This window comes from Trachemys scripta, chromosome 15 (genome assembly GCF_013100865.1).
Source record: "Trachemys scripta elegans isolate TJP31775 chromosome 15, CAS_Tse_1.0, whole genome shotgun sequence".
Classification (NCBI taxonomy): domain Eukaryota; kingdom Metazoa; phylum Chordata; order Testudines; family Emydidae; genus Trachemys; species Trachemys scripta.
In genome coordinates this window covers 892176-918827 of record NC_048312.1, presented here as the reverse complement: position 1 = coordinate 918827, position 26652 = coordinate 892176, and the positions used below count along the sequence as shown (strand labels likewise).

Genomic DNA, 26652 nt, shown 5'->3' with positions numbered 1-26652 from the left:
CATTTTTAAAGGTATTAGCACCTCAATGGCTCCAGGCTATTTGCAGCAGAATCTGCACCTTCCAAGAGATGGAAACACATTTCATCTGCAAACTGAGAAGTTAATAGAAATATCCTACTGCAGATTTACAAAGTGATTACAAGCCTGTGCGTATGGGTTATTAAAGGTAAAACAAATGGAAAGTTTTCTCATTTTGTGAGCCCTGCAAAAAACTTGCTAATAGGTATATTAGGCCGGATTTTCACCTACACTAAGAACTGCTGTGAGTGCCATCTGGGAGCAGATCATGGTTCCTTGATTCTATGGACAGGTCTGGCCTGGCTTGAGTTGGAGCAACTTAGTGGCTGCTCTAATTTACAACAGTAGCATCTACTCCCCAGGGGACCATAGCCCAGCTGAAAATTGGCGAATGGAGTAGAACACAAGGGGACAATGGCCAGGATGGTTCACCCAGGAGCCAGCTCTGTATCAGCTGAGAGCACTGGGGAATTCTCAGCTGGCCAGATTCCAGCTCCTTTGTCCCACGTAAGCAGTGCAAAAGAATCAGGTCAGAGAAGAGGAGCCAAACACATTAGCCTCTGCAAACCCAGACACAAAGGAAGGATAAATTAAATTCTTCTCACTTGCTTACAGTGAAGGAACAAGCATTTCCAAAATGAATAATGTTTTTCCCAACTGGGAGTTCCTACAGAATATCAGGCATCTCTGAAATTCTGGACTTTTCATACACAAAACTGTTAATCTAAAATTACTTTTATAACAATCTCAAAGTTAGTGTTTGAAAATACCTGAGCATTTAAAAGCCTGGAAATTCACATTTAAGTTCAGACACTACATTAGGCTCATAGCCTGGCTCACCATCCACCTAAAAGGTATATTATTCTTACACCTTTTGAACATGATCATCAGTGTGGAATCTGGTGGCTTTACAAGACTGTAGCGAGATCAGTATTCCACTGAAAGGAAGAATTCTGCTACTGTGTGTATTCTTTCTTGATGATTGGCTTCCAAGACAAAGGATGGGTTTATTACCAATATAACATCAAATATGGTCATATCATTGACTGTAAATAAGAATGTAACATTTTCTAAATGTAGCCTTTTTCCCTTTTATGTCAAAAGACTAAAGTTGTATGTTTCAGCAAAAAGGCTACAACACTGAGGTGTGTGGTTCAGATGCAGAGTACTCAGGCGAATGTACTGTATGTCTGATTCTGAGAAAGGCTGCACTGGCTTTTGTCTAAATGCCAGTGTCCCTGATCATCTGCTTTTGTCCCATGAAATGTAGTTGGACCAATTCAGATATTAAACTTTTAGCCAAATCCCTGATGTTTGTCCAGTGGTGCAGGGAGATCTTGCAATGGTTGGCACTCAAAATACATCTCTGAATGGAATAGAGACAGTATTCCTTATGCAGCTGTGAGGAGGTGCCACCAGCTTAGGAACAAGAATGAGACAAGCCAATAGGAAACAATGGGAGCTATCCCGTTGTTAACATGCTGCTCATCACCATGGAAATACGGTGCTTGGCTGACAGGGCCGGAGTACAATCAGGAACAGTCAGCTACAAAACTCCCATCTGAGGGCTGCAGTACTTGCCACGCCAAATATACAGAACTCGCTCCTGGGAAAGCTCCTTCCAAAAGGTGAGGAGTTCAGTGGTAACCAAGCACCCTGTCCAAGCAATGCTACCATGGGTTAAGTTGCTAATTCTTGCCAGGCGTTGGAGAGCCTGAGGGTGAGAGTCTGGTCTTTCAGATATTTGGGGTAGGCCTCTTACAGTCTGTTCTGCTTGTGCAACGAGATCGCACAGATAGCTGAGCGATAGGACCCACAGACACACCTTACATACAATAAAAAGGCAAATTCTATTTATTGCCTGCTGCCCATGTCGTCACAGCATCTAAGCAGTAACTGCCCTTACACATATCACTGTGAAAGTCTAGCTTAAACCAAACAAGCTTGTTTAACTCTGCCCTCTACCACAGCTCCAGCAGACACAGAGTCCGGGGGTTATATCACCCCTCCACTTCTCATTGCTGCTGGCAGAAACAGGAAATTGAGCATATGTTGGCTCTACCATCCCCTGCTAGTGGAAGAGGTGGTGTCCATACCATTACTTCACTTTCTGGTTGGAGTACTGTCTTCTACAACAGGAAGCAAAGGGAGTGCTCACTAACCCTCCCATTGCCACGCTAGTAGGCAGTCGCGATAGTGTTGGAACTGGCCGCTAATGTTCCGTAGCCACAGCATGTAAATTATTGCATGACAAATATCTTATTTGGAGTCTGAGGATGAAGGTAGTTAGCAGTCGTCCATGGCCAGATGTCTGGTGTAGGGAAGTCAGAGGACTAAACAATCCATTAGATATGTGATCCTAGGACACAACACTGAAGTACTGAGAGAACTCATGCTTTAATAGACACTGAAATCACAAAGAAAGAAGGCCAAATGCCCTAGCAATTTCAATAAAAATATGAAATTCTTTTTACATGGTAAATTTTGTAATATAAAATGTTTAATGCTGTCTGGAAACAGAGTTTTAATTTACAAAAAAGTCCATATAGGCCAAACATGGCTAATACTGCATACAAGGAGAGTGAGTGCTAAAGAGCTGCTGCATGGGAGAAGGGTCTTAGCTGACTAGTCCTCCTTGAGTTACCATCTTCAAAGTTCTTTTGCAAGATCTCTGCAACATAAGGGCCCAGTTCACAATACACATGTACAGCCTTTCTGGACAACATGGCAGAATAGATGCATTACAGTATTCCCATATTTACTGAAATCGCTCAAATTCATTGTCACCCAGCCTCAAGGGACCAGTGCTTCTTAAATGGGCATGCAGATTTTCTGCAAGCTTGGTACCTACCCTACAACCTAAAACAGATGTTCAGTGAAAAAGTGGTACCAGTTGAAGGGAAATGTCGCTGAGGGGTAGGATTCATGGTTGGAGTGTCCCCTTAGCTACCTTTACCTAAACAGTTTTTCAATATGAACCTTTTTGTTTCCTTGTTTAAATAAGGGTCTGATAAAAAGGAGAATCAGCACGTGGCTAGTTCAGGCCACCTTATGAAATCAGGACAGAATTTGACTTTTGGCTCTTTCCATTTATCTAAAGACAATCAACAAAATATTCATAATTAGTATTTCACACCGTAAAACATACTGGGCAAAACTAAATGGAAATATATTCTATTGCCTTGGGGATATTTTTTGCATGTGGGAGGTTTATCGTGAAAGTGGATAATACCTAGTTCTTATTGCTCACTGTATTAAGCAGTGTTATCACTTGTACCATGCACAAATACGACGACAAACGCATGTAACGTCCACAGAAGGGATTCTAATATCAAAAGGAGAAAAATGGGTTATTTTTACTTCCTGAATTTTAACACATAAATGGCAAATCTGATCATTTCTCATCAATGGGGTGGGGAAGTGAGGTGTGAGGGTTTGTGAGGTGTCTCCCACCCAGGAGCAGGCAGGAAGTGTTCACAGCTCTCAGTAAAACCAGTAGAAGTGCCATGTGTCCAATTCCCCAAATACTGAACTTCCCTCTTCTCTGCACCCTAATCACTTTCCTCTTTAATACATTGTTACTGCTCCAGGTTTTCTGAAAGTTCAGTTGCTAGTAAGAAGCCCACTGGAGGTGTGAAAATAGGCTGTATCAAAATGGCAGCTTTTGAACTGTATCAGTTCTGTATGATTATAGCTTCATGTACGGAACATGCATAGAGGGGATTTCTGGCATGTCGTGCCACACAGCAAGGAGTATGTGCTGTTATGTAAACGAAAAGCTGCCCACCTCCAATCTTGATGTTTCTAAGAGGTTGTACTAAAATGGTAAAGTTGATTAGAACTGGAGTGGAACCTATGGGGGGTCTCTCAGTGGCTTGAACAAATGTGGCCAAATTTATTTGCATTATCAACATCGTCGTCATTTACAAAATTTCTTAGCGTTTGTACTGACATATTTCTTCCCCTTATTCTAATGCTTCTGGGCTAATGAAGAAAGGATAACCCTTTGAGCCAAACTGTCACATAAGAAGCTGAAGGCAGTGGTGTTGTAGCCTTGTTGGTCCCAGGATATTAGAGAAACAAGGTGGATGAGGTAATATTGTTTATTGGACCAACTTCAGTTGGTGAGAGAGAGAAGCTTTCAAGCTGCACAGAGTTCTTCAGGTCTGGGAAAGGTACTAAGGCTATGTCTACACTGCACTTTCGTCTGTAACATTTTGTAGCTCGGGGATGTGGAAAAAACACACACCCTGGGGCTAGGTCTATATTGCAGCAGCTGTAACGATGCAGCTGCACAGACGCAGCTGTGCTGCTGTAACACTTCGGGTGAAGACACTCTAAAGCCAACAGGAGAGAGCTCTCCCATGGGCTTAATAAATCCACCTCCACAAGAGGTGGGAGAAGGTCCCCCGCTAACATAGCGCTATCCACACTGGTGCTTAGGTCGATATAACTTACATCGCTCAGGGGTGTGAATTATTCATACTCCTGAGCCACATAAATTATACTGAAGTAATTTGTAGTGTAGACGGAGTCTGGTTACAGATAGTTGTAATAAGCCACAAATCCAGTGTCTAAGACCAGTATTTTCAGTATCTAGGAATGTCATGAATTTAAGGTCCCAGGCTTGTCTTTTGAATTACCTTATAAATGCCTTAATAACAATTACAACTACGTGGATGAAACCAGACAATCACTATGTTCCTCAATGAACTCACACAGGAAAATGATAAAGGACAAAAAAACCCTGTCACCTGTGGGTGAACACTTTTCAAAGGGATCACTCTATATCTGACCTATCAGTCCTCATCTTCAAAGGAAACCTGCACAACATTTTCAAAAGACAAGCCTGGAAGATTAAATTCATAACTTTGCTAGACACTAAAAATCCTGGACTGATTAGAGACATTGGATTTATGGCTTATTACAACCATCTGTAACCCACTAACCCCCCCTTTTTGTGCTATGATGGAAGGGTTGTTAATGGGCCACTTCACCATGAACAGTACCTTAAAATATGTGCACATTACTTATGCTAAACTATCTAGTCAATCTTGTATTTAGCTGTCATCCTCTTAGGTCTGCACTTAAAACACTGCAACTGTGCTGCTGTAGCGCTTAAGTGAAGATGCTCCTACACTGACAGGAGAAGCATCTGCACAGTTAATCCACCTCCGAGAGGTGGTAGCTCTGTCAATAGGAGAAGCTCTCCCATCAACATAGTACTGTCTATAAGGGGGCGGGATTTTAGGTTGGTCTAACTATAGACTTGGCTACACTCAGGACTTCCCAGCGCTGCCACGGCAGCGCTGTGAAGCACAAGTGTAGTTGCGCCGCCAGCGCTTTCTCGCGGCGCTGTATGTACTCCACATCTCCGAGGGGAATAGCTTGCAGTGCTGCGAGCGAGCGTGCAGTGCTGCAGGCTCTGATTACACTGGTGCTTTACAGCACTGTACTCGCTGTGCGGGGGGGGGGGGGCGTTTTCACAGCCCTGAGCGCAGCAAGTTGCAGCGCTGTACAGCGCCAGTGTAGCCAAGGCCTATGTCTTCAGGGGGGTGGGTTTTTCACACCCCTGTGTGAGGTAGTTATACCAATATAGGTCTGTAGCGTAGATCTGGCTTTCGTACCTTTCCCAGACTCGAGGAAGAACTCTGTGAAGCTAAAAAGCTTCTCTCTCTCACCAACAGAAGTTGGGCCAATAAAATATATTACATCACCCACATAGGAAGCTGTAATGCAACAGCCAAATAATTTGCATCTAGTAAGAAGTGTAGTAGATTTAGCTTACTGTTCTGCCACATTTTCTAATATGTGTAATGGAGCATTAAGCTCTTCCTGGTCTTTTGCACTGAAAGTTTCATGATCATCCCTCTCTCTATTAACTGTCTGCATGCACATCCCCTGACATATGGTATCTGTAGTGCTTGCATTTAGTTTCTTGCAGTTGTGATTGTTTCTTAGTGCTTGCATTTAGTTTCTTGTGCAGTTGTGAAACATTCCTCTCCAAACCATAGGGGTTTTAAATGCTAATCAGGGCCAGTATTTTATATTACAGCCATGTAATGTTAAATTGGGAGAATTTAATGCTTTGTACTGCTATAGCACCTTTCATCCAGGTTTTCAAAGAGCATCACAAATGTTAAGACCTAGAGCTTCAAAAGGGGGCTGGGTGACACAATTTTATGCATCTACAGCTATGCCCAGCCATTTGATTGCACCCACAATTCATGTAGATAGGCCTCTACTACAGAGCACAACACCAGGAGCTGAGCTGAAATCGAACTAAAAATCGAGGCCTAATTAATTAAGCCTCACAACACCCCTGTGAGGTAGGTAGGTAGGTATTACTACCCCCATTTGACAGATGGGGGCGCTCAGGCACAGAGGGGTGAAGTGACTAGTTCAGTTTCACAGTGAATTGGGGAGAGTCTAGAGCAGAAGCCAGGTAACTTCACTTTGTTCCTTGCTCTAAGATTCTCACAGCACATTGCCTGTGTAATACTTTGCTTTGAGCTATAGATGCAGTGCGGCTGAGTTCATGTTGCTGTGTATGTCCTGGTTTCAGTGCACGTAAATTCGATCTTCGTTACATTAATTCTGTGGTTTCTATTTAACGACCTTCTTTAAAAACCACAAGTGTCCCAGCCTGATTCCCAACTGCCTTAGCTCCGCCTCATTATGTGATGGCTGTTGCCCAGCCTGTCTCCCCTCCTAGCTGCAGGAGTGCTCCTGGCTTTCCCACGGGGCCCAGGGAGAAGGCGTTAACAGACCCAGGTGCATAGATTTTAATGTGCAGTCAGTTTGAACTTTCCATCCCACGTGCGGTCTGTTTGCACAGAGACACACACCTATTTAATTTGCATATATTGGCCCTGAAAGCAACATAACAGGGAAAGGGATTGTGGAATTCTCCATGGGAAGAGGCTTGGGAAGATCTAACAGTAATGGAGAGAGCTCCTTGAACACGTGATCACTAGATCACACGTCAATATCCGATTTCTGCATGCTGAGGAGCTGCACACTGCGTAACCCTCTCTCACATTCACTGTGCATCTGCCTCTCATTTTCAGAGTTAAACAGAGAAGTTCTGTGCTGACCAGCTACCTGCCAATATGAAAAAAGTACCCTTGTAAAATTACGTGCAACAAAGGTACCACTCTGTAAAACCAGAACTTTATCTGTCACTCTCACGCTACTCAGATATGGGATTTTGTTCATTACTTACCAAAATGTTCTTTTGGGGTCAGACCAATCAATGGAAATTTCAGCCTAAAAGGCATTTCTTCAGAAAAAGTTAACTGAAAGTGGAATTAAGAATGGAACATCCCTTTCTACTTGATCAGCATGTCGCCAGCACAGCACCAGAATGATGTGTTGGCAATGTTGCCAGGGAGTTGTACATTGCTAGCGTTTTCTCACATATGCTTGCATTTGACTAACAGCAATTTCACCTAGTTACATTATCATCTACTCCCCCTGCGCAGCCCCTGGAAGCATAAAAGCAATGGCTTGTACTTCTGCTCTGTGTGCATTATCCTTGTGGCACAAAATGGAAGATTTGCCTCGTCTCGCCTCCTTCCCCAATCCCTGGATATGTATAAATTCTGTATAAAAATCCAACTGTAAACATCCTTTCAGGATAAGAAATACATGTAGGTGGTTTAAAGGCTAACATTTTGTGAACAGACATACAGATTAATTGAATTTGCTGCTGCACAGAACTAGCTGTGAATGCTACACAAAACTGTCATCAGGTGCGTCTGGCCAAAGTACTGACAAGAGGAATTGAAACCTATTTGCATAAGGCCCTTGTCATACACTGTAATGCACTGCGCCAGGCTAATTTGTCTCATTACTCTGCACTGCTAATCATGGGTGTGACCATGGCTTCTCGGGTAATATTCTGTGGTTTTGTATTGATCAAGGCAAGTGGGTAGAAGCAAATACTGAGAACCTTTATGTGATTGCAAGTTGAATCAACTGGTATAAAAGACATTTCAACATTTGGAGGAAGGGAAAAATCTCCCTGGTGACAAAAATTTATAACCATTCCCAGATGGCAGCCTCAAGGGGCGTACTGTTCCCGGAATGCTATTGGAAGGTGGAGAATGGGATGAAGTCACTGCATTGGTAGTTTCAGGGCGCCTGTGTCCATTTGGAGGGTTCTTTTGTGGAGAAGCAAGGTGTTGCTGAATAGACAACTCCTTAAGTTCCAGCTTGTCTGCACTTTCATCTTTGCTGTGCCGTGGAGATAAGTTTAGCAAGCTGAGAACATCTCTCTTAGCAGTCATTGTTCCAGGAGCTCCTCGGAAAATCTTCATAGGGCCTGTGGAATGTTGGGGAGTGCTCTGCCAAAACATTTTCAGGTTGTGGATGGCCTGCACCTTTTCATCGATGGCAGCCATTTTTAATTTGTCTATATCTGGGGCATCAGCTGGGCTGGAGCGAGCAGACCCAGCTGAGGAGTAAGAGAGAGCAGGAGAGGGGGTGCTGCCCACAGGAGACTGATGCCCTGAGCTTGGGGAGATATTTCTGGGAGATTTAGAAATATGAGCGCTGTAAGGAGAGCTAGGGTACTTGAGTTTAAAGTGAGGGTGTTCAGTTAACGAGCCATGAGAGTCAGAATTCGGAGAAGGCTGCCCACTGTATGGGCCTGTGCCGTCTTTGTTGGACATCTCCGACGTTGTGGGGCTGTTATATCCGGAACTCACTTTCTGAAGGGATGAGCTCCTTGTTGGAGGCTTTGGTTTAATTGTAACTGGTGAAGGATGACTCCTCTGACTAGAGCTCAGTGGCCTACTGAATGCGCTGGTCTCTGAGGCTCTGAATACAGAAGCACCAGCTGCTGCTCCATCTTCCGAGTTCTTCTTCTTGTTCATCTGACTGCCGCTTCTTTGAAGACGTTCAACAGCAATAAGGTGACTTTGAGTCTCCTCCAGAATTTTCTGGGCCAACTCTTGTGGATCGAGCTTTGGGTTGTTCTCCTCTTGGGATTTGACAGTGCTGTCAGTTTCAGTGCTAGATTGGTCAGATTCTCCAGTATCAGAACTTGCAAGTTTTCCAACTTTTTGGAAAGGTGAGTTCGGACTGGGAATAAGAGTCATTTTAACAGGGGAATTTGGGGTACTTATGCTCCCTTTGGAACTGACAGAAACTTTAATCCCTCCAGATTGACCAGTTTTGGATTGTTTGTGATCAGGGGAAAATCTTGTTTTTATATTTTCTTGATAAGTTTCCATAGGCTCATTGCTAATGATAGAAAATCCTTCATACTCCTCATTGTCTTTGCTGGCTGCAGCATTGGTCTGTGGAGACAGTTGGCTCCGTGGCACAGAGGACCTTTGCGGATAGACATTCTTAGGCCTTTCATAGTCCTGTCGCCCCCTGTGCCCTGCACCTTCTGATGTGCTCTCTGGCTTGGAAACAAAACTCATTGAAGAAGCGATAGAGCTCAGGCTGTACACAGAAATGGCGTCTGATGCAATACTGTCTGGACAAGTAGGAGAGAAGGGAGGGTTCTGATATCCCAAAGGCATTGGGTTGGAAATGGACTGAGCAGAAGCCAGTGATTCCAGTGATGAGGAACTGTCCAGGCTAAGACGTTTGGGTAACTCTGTAGAATCTAAATAAATGAAAACAACAGCACTTATTACAATGAAAGCAAGTGGTACAGTATGTGCACCTAGTCTCATTTGTTTAACAACTCCAGTGCTTCTTCCACTACACAATTGCTAATTATGTGAGAAACATAATGTATGCATCCCAGGAAAGGTGCATGCAGAAACTCAATGCTTCTACCAGAAAAGAACTTGGTAGAGTTGATATTTTAGTCCTCCAAATCACCTCTTTATACAAGACTCCAACTGCCAGCAGACCTGAATTCTATTCCTAACTCTGGCATCGACTGGTTATGTGACCACGGGCAAGACAAAACCTCTGTGCACCGACGTCCCTGTCTGTGAAATGAGGCTAGTATTTCCCCTTTCTTGCAGGAGTGCTGTGAGGTCTAATCCATTAACATTTAAAAAGCATTTTGAGATGCTTGGAAGGAAAGTGCTGACTCATAGAATCAGAGGATTAGAAGAGTATTCCTGCATTGCTGAGCACTCTACAGCTGTGGTCATAGGACCATGGCTAGGGCAGACTCATTTAGGACAAATATCTAAACATGCTGCTGGTGCAGTCACCTTACTCTAGCTGCCTCAGCCCTATATGGTACCATAAGGGAATGAGAACAAATCCAGTTTGCAGCCATCATAGGCACACAAGGCAATCGTGTGAGAGTGACAGGACCACGGGACTGTTAAGAAATATCAAACCTTGCACTGATGGGACACCAAGTCACAGCCAGCTAAGGTCAGGAATGAGCTGGTATTTGGTGGAGCTCAATCCTGGTCCTGGTCTACAAGTATCCACAGCACAAAAAGATACGTCTGCAGTTTGCACCCGTTGGCAGACTTAGCTGAGTGAAAGGCCAATTGACGGAACCTAAACTCCCCTCTCATCACTGAAGCGATCTCTCCAGATTGTAGCTGAGGCATGTTGACAGGTGACAGTCCATACTGCCCTTATGGTCTCTGTTTTATATAAATAGAGGACTTCAGTGCTGTCCCAGCACTAATTCATACGACAGAGTAGTAGAAAATGGGTGATGCCCCTGAACTGTGTAAGGGACACAATCCATATTCGCTTGACTGACAGCCGCTCTTGGTTTGTAGAGAACTGAATGCCCTTCAGTTTTACTCTAAAGGAGATTTAGCTCCAGGGGAACTAGTGACTTGATGAATCATAGAAGTTAGAGATGGAAGTGACCAACCCATCTCCCAAATTTTCCTCGGAGAGACAGAAATCGCTCCAGTTTTTCTTTTGCTCATCCACACCCCCTATCCTCTGCCCAATCCTTGCCCATTAAGTGTCCCCTTCCCCCACGTTATGCCTAGTTCAGTGCACCACCCTGGGCCTCAGACACCCCACCCATACTATTTGCCAAATAAACTCCCTCTCCTCCTTAAGTCCCCACTTCTCAGTGTTTGCAGTGAGTCTTCTAGTCAGAGCAGTGGTGGAGAGCTAGCTGCTCTCTGGCACACCACTCACAGGCTTGGGAAGTGCCACACACCCCGGTTCACTAGATAATTAAAAAATTCACAGCAACTGTGTGAGATGCTTTCCTTTGTGCAAAAGATAGTAATAGTCCACCTCAATAGATACCATCATCCTCCAGCCATCAGATGGAGCAGGAGCAAATAATGTCACAGCACATAGCCTTACCAAAAAGTGCCAGCAGGGACTGGAGAGCAAAGTGCATGGTCCTCCTATTAGCTTGTTTCCCAGTTTTCAGTATCACCTCCTCCTGCCCAACTTCACAAAGGTCAAAACCTGTAGGAGAACACAGAGCAGAAGACCATTTCTCACCCAAAGATTCTGTACCTTGAACTGGTCCCAGTAAGTGACTGAAGCTGCACATAATCCCTGTAGAGCAAACAGACACGGACTTTGCAGCGGCCTCGCTCAGTGCTGTCTCCTCTGTGCCAATGTGCTGTAGCTGCCTGGTTAGTATTTAATATTTCTATTCCAGTAAGTGCCCACGTGTCCCACTAATGACTGGGGCCTTACTGTGCTAGGTGCTGTACAGACACATAGGAAGACACAGTCCTTGCTCTGAGGATCTTACCTGGGCAAGATGGAGGAAAGAAAAATAACCAAATGTGTTCTTTTTTATAGATATATACACTAGCAAATGTTTTCCTGATATTTATAAACAGAGTCAGTGCTAATTATGCCCCATGTGCCCCCTCAAGCAGTCACTGACTGGCTGATCTTTTAGCGGGATCGTAGCAGCAGTGGGTCTATGGAGAGGGCAATGGCCTTGGGGCTCAGTGCAGGGTGGGTCTGGGGCAGTCTGGAGAAGGCATGAGAAGCTGACGCATGGAAGGATGAGGCTGGAGGGCAGATAGGAAGGCAATGACTTATCTTTGTCTTCTTTCCACTCCATTTCCTTCTAAGTGGCGGTACCCTCTCTTTGACTACTTACTTATATACCCTTGCCAGAAAATGGGGCCCGGGCAAAACTGGGCTGCTCTCAAATCAAATGGAAGTTGCCACTTGAAGTCAATAAAACCCAGGTCCTGCTGACTGAGGTGGTGTTAGGGTGCAGAAAGAAAGACACACACACACAACTCCTGGGGGAATTTTGTGCCACTGCGCAATGCTGAATTTTGCAGAAATTAATGTGCACGCAGAATTTCCCTTCCCCCACAGAAATGGGCTGCAGTGCTGCTAGCCACCACTAGGGGCCAGTGGATTTGGCAGAACCCAGCTGGCACATAAAAGACATTGCCAGGGGAGAGGGGGAGGCAGCTAGAGTTCCCAGCATGTCCTGAGAGAAGGAGAGGGTGGCATGCAGGAAACTCCGTGCAAGCCTGGAACCGAACATCAGGCTGTTTCTCCCTCTGGGTCCCTGGGCTCTGGGGGGGGGGGGGGGAGAGAGTTCGGGTGTATTGACTGAGGAGGACCCCCGCAGGTGAACTCTGGGGGGGAGGAGGTTTGGGTGTATTGACTGAGGGGGGCCCCCGCAGGTGGGCTCTGGGGCGGAGGAGTTGTGGGTATGGCCCCCGGCTGGGCTCAGGGGAGGGAGGGGAGCAGAGAAACAGGAACTGGGTTGTCATAGGGGGTTTCTTTAACTCTCTACTCCTGTGGGAATTTTTGTGTGTTTGTATTGTATTGCTGACAGGCATTTTGAAATAAATTACCAAAATAATTGAATCTGGCATGATTATGTGGTGTTATTTTGACAAATGAAATTTGCAGAATTTTTAATTGTTTTGGCGCAGAATGCCCCCAGGAGTAACACACAGGGAGAGCAATCTCTGCTCACAGTGACCAGAGAAGGATTCACCGGGCCAGGTAACGAGCAGCCGGGCCATCGTGTCCTACATACCAAATGATGTAAGCAGCAAAGGTGCTTGTGAAGTATAAGGTGTTGGATGGTCACACAGACAGCAGGAATAAAACAAGGAAACATCATCTTACCTAAGGCTGCCAGAAACTCGTGGCAGCCAGGAAGCCTCCAGAGCTGGACACTGATGGAGACCTGGATCGGTGCAGAGGAGAAATCCTGCTCCTTCTCTCCTGCTTGGAGTTGAACCAAGACCTGATGTAGCTGAGGATGACAGAACAAACATCACCCCTTCCATACCAACCCATTCACCTCCTGGCTGACATTTGCAGCCGGTGGGGTCACACCGAATCTGCCATTGTCCTGGATAGTCACTAGTACACTCTAGTCAAGGTGCTGGCCAGCCCTGAGAAGAGACACCCAATCAAAGATCACACTCTGCATAGAGGGAGTGGCCCTACAACTGGCCGGACATTCTGCTGGGAAGTCTCCAGCAGGGACACGTGAACCCCTGTGAGGTGAGTTAGAGTGGGGCTGTTGCCAGAGAAAGGGCAGGAGGGAAGCACAGGACGAAAACTGCAGGAAGAAAGAAAAGGAGGAGGTGCTTAGTGGCTGCTCATGGCCACTCAAAAGCTATTCTGTAACTGGGGTAGTTGATCGGGCATGAAGCCAAACCCAGGAACGCCCCAGCTGCGCTAAACGAGACTAAGGCAGTCATGGGAAACAGCCGAAGGTTTCCCACATGTTTCCAGGACCTCTAGGAAGCAGTTTGTCAGCTGAGCCCAAGAGACAGGAGCGCTGGGGTGAGGGCAAAGCACTTTGTTACCAAAACATGAACTGGACCAAAGGGCATGTCCCCTTCTCGCACCCCCACAGAACTGCATTCACACACAAAGGGGAAGGCCTGGGTGAGGAGGAGGGGGAAGGACAAAACTCCACTCCCAGCCTCACCTATACTATGCCTAGTATCAGAGGGGTAGCCGTGTTAGTCTGAATCTGTGAAAAGCAACAGAGGGTCCTGTGGCACCTTTAAAACTAACAGAAGTATTGGGAGCATAAGCTTTCGTGGGTAAGAACCTCACTTCTTGCATCTGAAGAAGTGAGGTTCTTACCCACGAAAGCTTATGCTCCCAATACTTCTGTTAGTTTTAAAGGTGCCACAGGACCCTCTGTTGCTTTTCACAGATTCAGACTAACACGGCTACCCCTCTGATACTAGGCATAGTATAGGTGAGGCTGGGAGTGGAGTTTTGTCCTTCCCCTCCTCCTCACCCAGGCCTTCCCCTTTGTGTGTGAATGCAGTTCTGTGGGGGTGCGAGAAGGGGACATGCCCTTTGGTCCAGTTCATGTTTTGGTAACAAAGTGCTTTGCCCTCACCCCAGCGCTCCTGTCTCTTGGGNCTTAAAAAGCAACAGAGGGTCCTGTGGCACCTTAGAGACTAACAGAAGTACTGGAAAAAGAAGAACAGGAGTACTTGTGGCACCTTAGAGACTAACGAATTTATTAGAGCATAAGCTTTCGTGGACTACAGCCCACTTCTTCGGACGGTAAGAACCTCACTTCTTCAGATGCAAGAAGTGAGGTTCTTACCCACGAAAGCTTATGCTCCCAATACTTCTGTTAGTTTTAAAGGTGCCACAGGACCCTCTGTTGCTTTATACTATGCCTGTGGCACAGGCCCAACACCACAATGTCCTTTCTCCCCATTAGCAGTAATTAAGCAAATCCCAGGCCTAAAAATTTGGTGACTATTAAACCGTAACGCAGGGAAATGGTTTTCCAGAGCCCAGGGCGTGCCTCTGCAGAGAAGTAATGTTCCCTGGTATGTGGGGTACTCACCATTCCCACCATATTTTTAACAGCCTTCAGGTAGCAGATAAGAAGAGAGAAAAGGAGAGAAGGAAAGAAAGAACAAACATGGGTTATTCTGCATTATGGAGTGAGCATGGCATGAAGCCCTGTAGGGCTGAGTAGATCATCACAAGCCAGCCCCCTCCTGCAAGAGGCACAGCACAGAGCAGGGGGAGAAGGGACCAAACAAGCAGGAACAGGCAGCTGGAATCTGGAAGTCCCTAAGCTGTTAAAACCAGAGCTGGCACTTCCCAGGCAGCTACAGCCCTGCCAGTGAGGAGATGAGCCCCGTCCATCTTTTGACAGGAGGTGGAACATAAACAACCTTTAGCATTACAAACTGGCTGCCTTCCTCTCAGATTGTGGGGGGCAGTAGGGTTCTGGGCTTTGCATTTCAAGGAGCCTAGTTTCCATCAGCCCCTGTAGCCAGCTGTGGTGTCTGCTGTATTGTCACATTCATGCAAAACGAAAGGGATGACAGACGCATTCGGGAGAACGAGCCCTGCTCCATGCATACTACAGAGGCACAAGCTGGAGCTGGGAAGGAAATAGTGTCCATGGGCCGTGGCTGTCAATCGCTCCCCTGTAGTTTTCATAGACCTGTAGGACTGGAAGGGACCTCGAGAGATTTCCGGGGGGATGGGCTGCAGCAGAGGGGAGAGCTGGGCTGAACCCTAATTTCCAGCCAGCTCTATTCCTGTCTGGGGCTTGGCCTGCACAAGAACATCTGCAGAAACAATGCACATCTCTTCTGCTATTTGCTGCAGCAGGCAGCTGGGGAAATGGTGAGTAAATCTTTTGTTAGCTGCATGCAGCCATCTGACGTCTGCTTTTTCTTGGGTGATTTAATTGGCTGCAGCAAGAACGCAAACCGGAAACAGTCATGTAGACATTTTTATAGAGAATGTTAGATTGTTGTCCTTTAAACTACCTGTTCCATTTACTCTGGGCTCCTCCTAATGGTTGTCTGCACAGCCGCAGCACTGGCAGTGGGATTCCTGCACAGGGACTCTTGGCCTGACGATCCAAAGGAAGGCCTCTTAGCTAAAGTGGGAATGCCTGGCAGAGAGGGCACAGGTCCCAGCTGCCCACTGACTTATTTCTCTAGAAAACCTGATACTGGTGGTCAGGAAAATATCTGTGCAAGACACGGGGATGGTGAGCTACATGCCTGTTCACAATTCATTGTGCACCCACCTGCTGGGGCAGACAAATGGCCTGGTCTGAAGAGCACTCAGGAGATGAGGAACATGTTGAAGCATGCCAGCCATGCTGAGGGCACAATGATAGAGAGCTGGGTCAGGACGCACAGGGTGGAAGAGTAAGGAAGGCTGGGGTAATGGAGCGACAGGCAGTAGTGCATTCCCACACAACAGTGGATCTTACAAAGGCTGGAAACTTGTTTGGCAGAGCTGCGAGCTGCCCCCAAGTAACAGCACAGGTCTGAGAGGCACTGGACGAAGCATTAGGGAATATCCTGAAGGGAACAGCCCAGTACAAGTTCTTAGGGTAATAGGCTGACTGGGACCTAATCAAGTTTTCCATCCCTCAATGCTAGGATCCCACCTGCCTCAGCTGTACTGAACAGCACGACTGGTGTGCATGTTACATGCTCTCTGTTCTGTCACTGAGCTGAGAAGTCCAGCAGCGTGCCTGCACCCATGTGCCAAGGCATTCACTCACTCAAGCAGACAAGAGAGACAGGGTTTGAACTTTGGACACAAAAGCCACTCTGTCTATTTGCTCTGCTAGTGGCTCTGGACTCCTTTACCCTAGGAAGAAGGATTTGCGGCATGGTGCTGTTGCGTCACCACCCTACTCACCCGATTGATAAGCTGTTCTCCAGTCTCTGAAGCAGTAATAAGTTTGCAAAGTGCCTGAAGTGCCGGGTTAGGCAAACCTGAAAAAAATCAGAAACCATAAAGTTTGTTCAAACCTGCCTCTGAACTGCCTGAGAGAAACCATCCCAAAGCGACACATGGGCCCAGCTTCCCTGATGAGCGAACTCCCATCTGGCAGCAGGGACAGAGGAACAATAATGCCCTGGCTCCTCAGGTATTGGGACCACAGGGAAATGAATGGAATCTGTGGCTGAAGCAGCCATGTTCTCACTGCAAAGCCTGCTCTAGGACTATGCTGGGAGCAACAGTCCCATTCTGTGATTTTACTTGGTCCCGGTAAAAGCACAGAACAACATCTGAACAGAGATTTCCCACTCCTCCCATCCAAGAGGCAGCAGGTGGACAAGAGCCTGCTAAGGCAGATGATGCCAGAGCTCCCTGTGGCCTTTTCCTTACCTAGGAGGGACTGGATGGTGGTGCTGCATTGCTGTAGCCGTTCACCGGGGTCTGAAGTTGGGAAGAAAACTGCAGCTGGAAGACCATTCGCAGGAGGGTCAAGTCGAAACCCCACAGCAGTGAGTAATGCCTGCCAGCCTGGAATGCCGCCAACTTTATTCTCCACACTCTGCTGAGAGGTGTACATGGAATTGTGCTGCCCGTTCTGGATTCGCTGCAGCGACTTCTCCACCTTCCGGGGCAAAAGACTGCATTAGCTTATTCTGCAGAAAGTTTATTCATAGATTCATAGATTCTAGGGCTGGAAGGGACCTCGGGAGGTCATCGAGTCCAGTCCCCTGCCCTCATGGCAGGACCAAATACTGTCTAGACCATCCCTGATAGACATTTATCTAACCTACTCTTAAATATCTGCAGAGATGGAGATTCCACAACCTCCCTAGGCAATTTATTCCAGTGTTTAACCACCCTGACAGTTAGGAACTTTTTCCTAATGTCCAACCTAGACCTCCCTTGCTGCAGTTTAAACCCATTGCTTCTTGTTCTATCCTTAGAGGCTAAGGTGAACAAGTTTTCTCCCTCCTCCTTATGACACCCTTTTAGATACCTGAAAACTGCTATCATGTCCCCTCTCAGTCTTCTCTTTTCCAAACTAAACAAACCCAATTCTTTCAGCCTTCCTTCATAGGTCATGTTCTCAAGACCTTTAATCATTCTTGTTGCTCTTCTCTGGACCCTTTCCAATTTCTCCACATCTTTTTTAAAATGCGGTGCCCAGAACTGGACACAATACTCCAGCTGAGGCCTAACCAGAGCAGAGTAGAGCGGAAGAATGACTTCTCGTGTCTTGCTCACAACACATCTGTTAATACATCCCAGAATCATGTTTGCTTTTTTTACAACAGCATCACACTGTTGACTCATATTTAGCTTGTGGTCCACTATAACCCCTAGATCCCTTTTTGCCGTACTCCTTCCTAGACAGTCTCTTCCCATTCTGTATGTGTGAAACTGATTTTTCCTTCCTAGGTGGAGCACTTTGCATTTGTCTTTGTTAAACTTCATCCTGTTTAACTCAGACCATTTCTCCAATTTGTCCAGATCATTTTGAATTATGACCCTGTCCTCCAAAGCAGTTGCAATCCCTCCCAGTTTGGTATTATCCGCAAACTTAATAAGCGTACTTTCTATGCCTATATCTAAGTCGTTGATGAAGATATTGAACAGAGCCGGTCCCAAAACAGACCCCTGCGGTACCCCACTCGTTATGCCTTTCCAGGCATATCATTATCATTAACCCTTTCCTCGTTCTGCAGTGTCAGGAGCAGAAAGGCATCTCAGGTCAAGGGGTGGGCTGGGTGACAGACTACATGGCAATCAGCCCCAGACAGGAGGTGGTCAGGGCCCTTTGGAACTAGAGGCTCCACTAATTCACGTATAGCTGTAAAATGAGAAGTCAGGCAGCCTATAGCAGCATCTTGGGCAGATGAGGGCCATGGAAAACTAGGCTACATGTTTGACTGGCAGGAGGAATCTGCCCAAAGGGATGATTTCCCATAAGCCAGGTGGCTGTATTTGTCCCCCCAGAAACGCTGAGTTATGGTTTCCAGCCTCTTGGGTCTGCTGCTGACTACCAGGTTATCATGTTCCATGTGCAGACTTGCCACTTGGATGGTAAACAGCAAAAGTAGAACCCTCCTCCCTTTCCAGCCTGGTGCAGCTGGGATCATCATTCTCAGTCGACTAATGCTGCCATTACAACAGGACATTGCCCCTAAGGAAACTAGGAGGGTCCTTTCGGAGGAAAAGTGTTACACCGACGTGAGAGGATCATATTCTAACCATCCCAGAGTTTTACCTACAGATCACATCGGTCGCAACATTCACTGCTCCCCAGAGCTGGTTATTGGTACCTATGGGAACACCATCGTCTCGTTAAACTTCCATGTGTGCTGCTGTTTTGGGGTTAAACCCTGTGGATTTCAGCGTGGTATTTTCTGGTGAAAGCTGTCAGCTGAACAGAATGTTCTGCGTCATGCAGTATCATGGGAAGGACCCAAAGAGTCAGTTATTCTGTCTAACAAACCTTGCTGCTTTAGAGCTTGCTCTGTTCTGAACTGCGGTGTTCGTTCTTGGCTCGAAGCCATCAGTCCTTAACATCTGTACAGAGAGCGTGATCACTTGGCTAGCAAGGAAGGAGACACACTACAGTGTCTTCATTCTCACCTCCCTACTTCTTGTCTAGTTCACAGCAATTCTGTCATAGAAACAATTAACCTTAGTGACAATCTCATTTTCAAAGCACAGACCCGCTCAGCAGCATATGCAAACCAACTGGGTCGGAGGGAGGGATTTTATTTGTCATGCTAGCAAGGTGAATCTCTGCCTGGTGTCCCATTCTTCTCCCAGGGACAGGGCATAGCTGCAGGGATGACACAGAGTGAGGGAGGAGAAGGAGGATTGGGGGTTTACTCCTGAAGTTAAATTGAAATGTTTCCCCACCCATTCAACATTCAGAGACACCTTGCCACAGATGACATCACCTTCCAAAAGTTAAGAGCAGGCGTCTGCCATACTCCAAGGCAAGGACCCACATTTTGTGTCTGTACATTTCGATGGAACTTTCCAGGCTGCTGGAAGGAGCCTTCACAGCCTCTCCAAAGCAAGACTGCAAGGGTCTTATTGCCACCACTCTGGGGCTGCAGGGGATACTCTTATGGCAGCTCCCTCTCGCTTACCAGATGTAACAAGACTCTCAGGGCATCTCGTGCTCTCTCCGGGTGCTGCAGAATCTCTGTCAGGGCCTGTCCAATTAGCGAGGAAGGGCTGTTCAGCTTCACATCACTCCCAATGAGCATGAAGCCTGCAGGATTCAGACGAAGAGCTTCTTAATCTCCTCTTGTCCCAGAAAAACAAATACTCTGCCTCCCTCAAGCTAACAGAAATGAATAGTTCTTGGCCCTTTGCTGAGTTATTTGCCTACCCACGGAGAAGGGAGAATCCAGAACGGCTGCCTCCATGCCACCCAGGTACCTAACTTCTAGGATGCTTCTTCAATGCTCTCTGCTCTCCCCCTTTATGAAATCAATGCTGTTTTCTGTTCACGTGTGTGGAAAAATGTGGCAATGCAGAGAGACTTGCCCTAGCATGCTTCTTGTCTCCTTTACAGGAACAGAAATCAATAAAAGCTAAACACTACCTGAAAATGGAGAGCTGTTCCTGTCTAGGGAAAGATGCCTGCTTTGTCCAGGCCGCTAGCTTGTGCACCATGCAAATATCAGCCTCCCCCATGGCAGTACAAGGAACTCTTCCTCCTGCCCCTGTACACTCGCATGCTCAACATGGCTAGGGTCACACGTCAGCTTTTGGTGGCAGGTCCACTAGTTTGCTCCACTGTGATCTAACCCAAGTGTGCAGAAGACATGCACTGAGTGAGACTGTCAGTTCTAGAGAAAAATGCTGCTGTCATGGGAATACTGCCAGTATTCTTACAAACTCTGGAAAAGCCTCATCTCTCTGTAATTCTGTAGTTCTTAGAGGTTCCTCATAGTCTCTAGCCAAGGTACAACAAGAGTGAATAGTCTCGGTTCCTTATTTCTCATCACTGAACTATCTAGCACATTTAATTTTAAAATGTTGAATTAAATACACATCCTCCTCAGTGGATTACAGCACCGTTGTTACAGTGCCATTCAAGAAACACCCTCCACCCCATCATTACACTAATGGGAATCAAATCTTTCTGCTGTACCGTGCTAGACACATATCAGTAATAATGCATCCTGATCTGTAATCTGTAGGGAGAAAAGGAATCTTGTCTGTTATCAGCTGGGGATCCTGGGTAATTTCCTGCCTGCATGGCCCTTAGCATATCAGGTCTTCCTAATGATTAAACCTGCCTGATGAGACAGGTGCATTTCATACGCTGTAAATTATGTCAAACACATACTCCCCATTGTTACATTGAAGAACGACTATTTCCCACTGGCCAGCCATTCAGCAACACTCATTAGCGCAGAATCAGGTCTGATGCACAGCTTCTGGCCGCTGTAAGTGCACATGGTGTTACTCATGCACTCTGCTGCTAGCACAGCTCCTTGCTCAACTCAAACACACACAAATTGGTGTCATTGTTTCTCCTACAAACTCTTTCCTATTTATTGTGAGAACCGCCCCAAGAAGCAGATTCCTCCTACCTGCCCAGTTGGATGGATGGGAGAACTGTTTGCTGCTCTGCACGGTTTTCATGGCCTCGCCGAGGGCTGCGCTGGCTTTCATTCCATTAAGGAGGGAGGCATAGAAGGCGTGCACAAACATTTTGGAAGCGGCCACAGGAACAGGCCAGAGTGACACTAGGACACACTGAGCCCCAGCAGCCAGGAATGCCCGTGTCAAGCCAACGACCCCATCAGCAGTGACTTTGCTGTTGGACTCTTGGTAGGAGCCGAGAACCACTAATTTGACAGGAAGCCGCAGATCCAGAACGTCGGCTGCTGTGAGCAGGAACTCCTGGAGAGGAGGGCAGTCTGAGATACTCTCCACATCACTGGCATCATCCTGCATCCGGAGGGATTCTGGAATTGTGTAGGGATTCCCAAAGGAGCTCTTGCTACTGGCTGGGTTACTATCAGTGTTGGGCGTTAGGACCAAGGCAGCCAGCTTCCAGGAAACATGGGTTGCAAAATGGACACACTCTGCCTGAGTGAGTGCACTCATGACCCTCTCTTTCGTTGCCACGTTGCCAACCAGAGGCTGGCAGCCAAGTAATTCAGATACCATATAGGCCTCCTCTTCTGCAGAGGGCATAGGCCCCCAAAGCCATCTGTCCATCACTGCTGCAGGGAGTTTGGGATTTCCTATGACAGCTGCCATTGAGGTAGAACTGGAATAAGCAGGAGCATTCTTCTTCAAAAGGGACTAGAAAGAGAGAGAGAGAAAATAGGGGTCAAAGAACGGTGTGTTGTAGCCGTGGCCCTGCAAGCGTCCTGCCTCCCCACGGAATGTCTGGGATGGCCGGGGCTCTGTAACAGTAAGATGGTTTTATCATTAGAACAATGCCTTACATTTCTTTAGCCCCTTCCAGCCAAGCTGTGCTCATTTACATACCAACTCCATTCAGGGGGAGGGCAGGATTACTACTTCCTTTTCTGGGGAGAGGAAATGGATCCACAGAGAAGGGAAGTGACTTGTCCAAGGTCACACTGGAGGTTTATGGCAGAGCCAGCAATATTAACTAAATCTCAACTTCCAGCCTTGTGCTGTAACCACAAGCCCATGCTTCCTCCTCAGTCCAGTCACTCCGTACAGCACCCCAGTAGTTTAATTATCTAGTCTGGCATTGGTGAGCTCTGGTAACGGGGATTCCACAGAATGAAAAGGTCACTTACCTGGTGCAGTAACTGGAGTTCTTAAAGATTTGTGTAGTGTGGGTGCTCCATGTCATGATATGCGCATGCCTATCTGCTCTTGTTTGGAGATTTTCATCAGCAGTGTCCGTGGGTCCATGCCTGTGCCCTAGACAGCCTTGTGCCCCGATCTGAGGGGAGAGAGGGATGGGTGGACCTGCCACCACTCCCAATCCTTCTCAAGCATGGAAGTAGAAAGAGTCAGACTCCAAGGCGGGGGGGCACCCATAGGGACACACATGTCAAAGAACTCCCATTGCCATACAAGGTAAGTAACCTCTCCTTCTTCGAGTAATGTCCCTATGGGTGCGCCACGTCAGGAGACTTCTGAGAAGTACTTCCATCATGGAGAAGGGTGCCAAGGAGGTGGATTCAGTTCAGATTGTAGAACAGACTCGCCGAAAGCCATGTAACTGCATCCAGACCTGACAAGAGTGTACTGCTAGGAAAACATGAACCCAGGACCAGGTGGCTGCCCTGTCAGGATAGGTATGTTTTTCAGCATGGCTACTGTGCTAGATTGATCCCTGGTGGAATGAGCAATGACTCTTGGAAGGGGAAGCAAGGGGTGGACATGTCAACACCTTGTCATGATGAAATACCGTATATGGCGAGTCAGCCATCAAAGCTCCAAGCTCCCCTATCCTCCTCGCTGAGGTGACGGGTATGAGGAACTCAGTCTTAAGAGATAGATGAAGGCGGGAACAATTCAACATACGTTCAAAGGGGGTTTTTCTCAGGGCATTGAAGACTAAGCTGAGGTCCCGTGGTGGAGTTGGTTCCTTGATGGGAGGGAAGAGGTTGAAGACGACTTTGATAAACCTTGTTGTGTTTGGGTGGGTGAAAACGGAAAACCCTTCCAATGTCACCTGAAAGTGAGACCAGCCATTCGCATGGCACTGTTGTAGCCGGTGTTGCAAGGTATTTACATACCAGATATCCTAAACATTTGTATGCCCCTTTATGGTTGAACCTGTATGCACTAAAATTTTACATTGTTTTGTTTCTGAGTGAAGTTACGTACCAAAAAAAAAAAAATTGTAAGTTGCACTTTCACGATTGAGAGATTGCACTACAGTACTTGGATGATGTGAATTGAAAAATACTATTTCTTTTATCTTTTTTACAGTGCAAATATTTGTAATAAAAACAATATAATAAAGTGATTATAGTACACTTTGTATTCTGTGTTGTAACTAAAATCAATATATTTGAAAATGTAGAAAAAAATCCAAAAATATTTATAATAAATTTAACTTGGTTATCTATTATTGTTTAACAGTGCAATTAAAACTGCAGTTTTTTTAATCGTTTCACAGTCCTAGTTGCCAGCATAACATACTATGTTGCTATGGAGGATAGCCTCCTGAGTGGTCCATTTTCCTTGAGCTGTGAGGTTCTGGGAGTGGGCACCCCAACCTATCAGGGAGGTGCCTGTAGTGATGATTCTCATGGGAGGGGGTTGCAGGAACAGAACTCCTTTTGTGGATCTTCTCACCAACTGAGAGACTGAAGTACCCTCTGAAGAACCGACACTTGTTTGCACTGACTGTGCTTGTTGAGGGTATAGACAGTCATCAGCCAGGCCTGAAGACACCAAGACTGTAATCTTGCCAAGGGTGTCACAAATGTACAAGCTGCCACATGACCCAGAAGTTGTAGGCAAGGTCATCCTCTGGTTTGCGGGCTTTGAAACAAGGTTGGACATTGTGGTAAATCTGTGTTTGGGCAGGCAGGTATGCCCTGTCTGCGGAGGAGTCCAGAGTAGCCCCGATGAAGTCTCTGCACTGAGTGGGTATGAGAGTAGATTTTTCTGTGTTGAGGTGGAGGCATGGAAAAGAAAAAGGGCTTTACTGTCTGAGTCTGTAGAAATGAAAGGTCTTTCAGGAGCCCATCATCCAGGTAGGGGAAGACAATTATTCCCATCGGGCAAAGATGGGCTGTGGCGACTGATAGGACCTTGGCAAAGACTCTTAGGGTGATGGAAAGGCTGCAGGGTAGGACATGATACTGACAGTGATCCCTACCTACCACGAAATGTAGGACTCATCTGTGTGAGGGGTGCATTGCAATATGAAAATAAATATCCTGAAGGTTGAGGGAAATGAGCCAATCTCCCAGATCCAGAGAAAGAATTATTATTGCTGTGGTTACCATTCTGAACTGCTGATCCTAGACGAAAGTGTTCAAAGTCCTGAGGTCCTGAATTGATCTCCATCCCCCATCGCTTTTCGGGATCAGGAAATACCTAAAGTAGAACCCTTTTTGGATGAAGTCCAGTGGAATGAGTTTGATCAGCCCACTGATAGGAAGAATTGTATCTCCTTTCTCAAGAGATCCTTGTGAGACGGGTCCCTGCAGGAGGACAGGGTGGGGCACAAGAGGGTGGTAAGGAGGTGAACTGAATGGAAAAGCCTGTGGAAACCACCTCCAGGATCCATCTCTCTGAGGTGATGAGCTCCCAGGAAGGTATAAAATAGGAAAGAGAATTCCCATAAGTGTGGAGGTCGGGGAGGTGCAGCATAGACTCTGAAGCGGAAGGTAGGTTGTGACCCTTGACCAGTTTGAGGGCGTCACTGGTGGGGAGGTTGCTGTAAAGGAGGGCCCTTTCTTATGGAATCTGGGCTTCTTCCTGAGGGTTTCAGCCAATTGTGTGGGGGGGCAGAGATCATAGTGTTGCCTGAGAATCTTTTAGAGAATGGAGAGACCCATCTGTGGTGTTAGTAAACAACTTGGGTTCTGCAAAAGGAAGATCTTTGACAGTATTTTGGACCTCCTTGGAGAGGCCAGAGGACTGCACCCAAGAAGCTAGGTGCATGACTACTGCCATAGGACGCGCAGCTCTGGTGAAATTGTTCTCTCTGATCCTGAGGCAAGTGTTCAGTAAAGGCTGAGAATAATTTGTGAAGACACACTTTGCCATCAGTGCTTGGTAACTGGCTACTCTGAATCGCAAAGAAGCCAAGGAGTAGCTCTTGTGATCAAGAAGGTCCAGTCGCTTCAGCTCTTTGTCAGATGGTGCTGAATGGAATCTGTGCCGTGTGCTCCTCTTATTTGCAGCCTCAACAACCAGATTGTTGTATGTAGCCTGCGAGTAAAAATATTCTGAGCCTCTGGGTGGAACACAGTATTTTTTGTCAGCCCGTTTGCATGTCAGCAGGATAGTAGCTTGATTTGCCGTACCAGGCATGCTAGAGCTAACCACGTCATTGATGGGAAAGGCAATCCTGGCTGGGGGGAGATGTATGTCCACCAGAGAGTGTTGCAGTTCCTGTATCTCCTCCAATAGAATTTGTAAACTGTCCACTGTACATTTCATCAGGTCTTGAAAGGCCTTGAAATCATCAGGGTAAGATGGTGGAGGAGACATGATCTCCACCTCCATCTGGTGAAAAGAAGGACTTGTGGGAGGAAGGTGTTTCTTCCTCATCAGCTGATTCCTCCTACTCAGTGAAATGCACCGGAGGGGCAAGGCTTGAGGTAGCTGGTTGTTGCTTTTGATATTTTTCTTATGAGACCGGACCCGATAGAACTGGTCGCTGTAGGGGGCCCACAGGTTCAAACATATCCTCTGAGGTGAGGCATAAGGGAAAAGGGGAGGGCCCCAAGGTTGTCCTTGCCAGAGTCTCTGGATATATTGCCTGCTGGGAGTTTCCTCCTCAGGTTGGGACCTCCAGGGAATGAGGCAGAGGACCCTACTATAGACACCTCAGAGTCAGATGAGATATCATCCCCCATGTCCATCAGAGGGGCAGAAAGTGCAGGTACCAGAAATCAAGTCAGTACTGGGCCCCAAGGAGGTACTTGTACCTTTATCAGTACCTACGTTTGATAGTTGGCTGGTTCATGAGGCAGCACCAGGGGAAGTCATGTTGGTACCCACTGGAAATCTTTCTCAGAACTCTCAAAGCGTCTGTGTGGGGACCCTGGCATAGATAGAGGGTAAGTAGGTTCTGTAAAATGAGTTGGTGCCTGTGGAGAGTGTCTCTCAGTACTGGTCAATAGCTGTGATTCATGCTCTTCCAAGGTGGAACACAGGCCTGGACAGTCTGGGCACCGTAGATAGGGATCCTCAGGAGTCAGTATGTCAGGTGGAGACAGTACCGAAGAGTGATTGGTATGTGACGAGGATTTCGTCTGGACTCTTATGTTTTGAAGGTACTGGGTCCGGCGCCAAGGTTGATGG

At 46.7% G+C, this 26652-nt stretch overlaps 1 protein-coding gene across 5 annotated transcripts in view; it reads right to left on the bottom strand.

The window, feature by feature from the left end:
- Positions 1-5523: 5523 nt before the first annotated feature.
- TTC28 (tetratricopeptide repeat domain 28) overlaps positions 5524-26652 on the bottom strand; it is a 435889-nt gene continuing 414760 nt past the window's right edge. For 4 of the 5 annotated variants that reach the window (XM_034791355.1, XM_034791359.1, XM_034791358.1 and 1 more), the window contains 8 exons: positions 21258-21978; positions 19800-19924; positions 17062-17293; positions 16588-16664; positions 14753-14776; positions 13048-13177; positions 11287-11394; positions 5524-9640 (listed from right to left, as the gene is read on the bottom strand). In XM_034791355.1, coding sequence (XP_034647246.1) covers positions 8016-9640; positions 11287-11394; positions 13048-13177; positions 14753-14776; positions 16588-16664; positions 17062-17293; positions 19800-19924; positions 21258-21978 — 3042 coding nt within the window. In that variant the 3' untranslated portion in view covers positions 5524-8015. The remainder of the gene's footprint in view (positions 9641-11286; positions 11395-13047; positions 13178-14752; positions 14777-16587; positions 16665-17061; positions 17294-19799; positions 19925-21257; positions 21979-26652) is intronic. The other variant, XM_034791356.1, reaches the window with a different exon arrangement.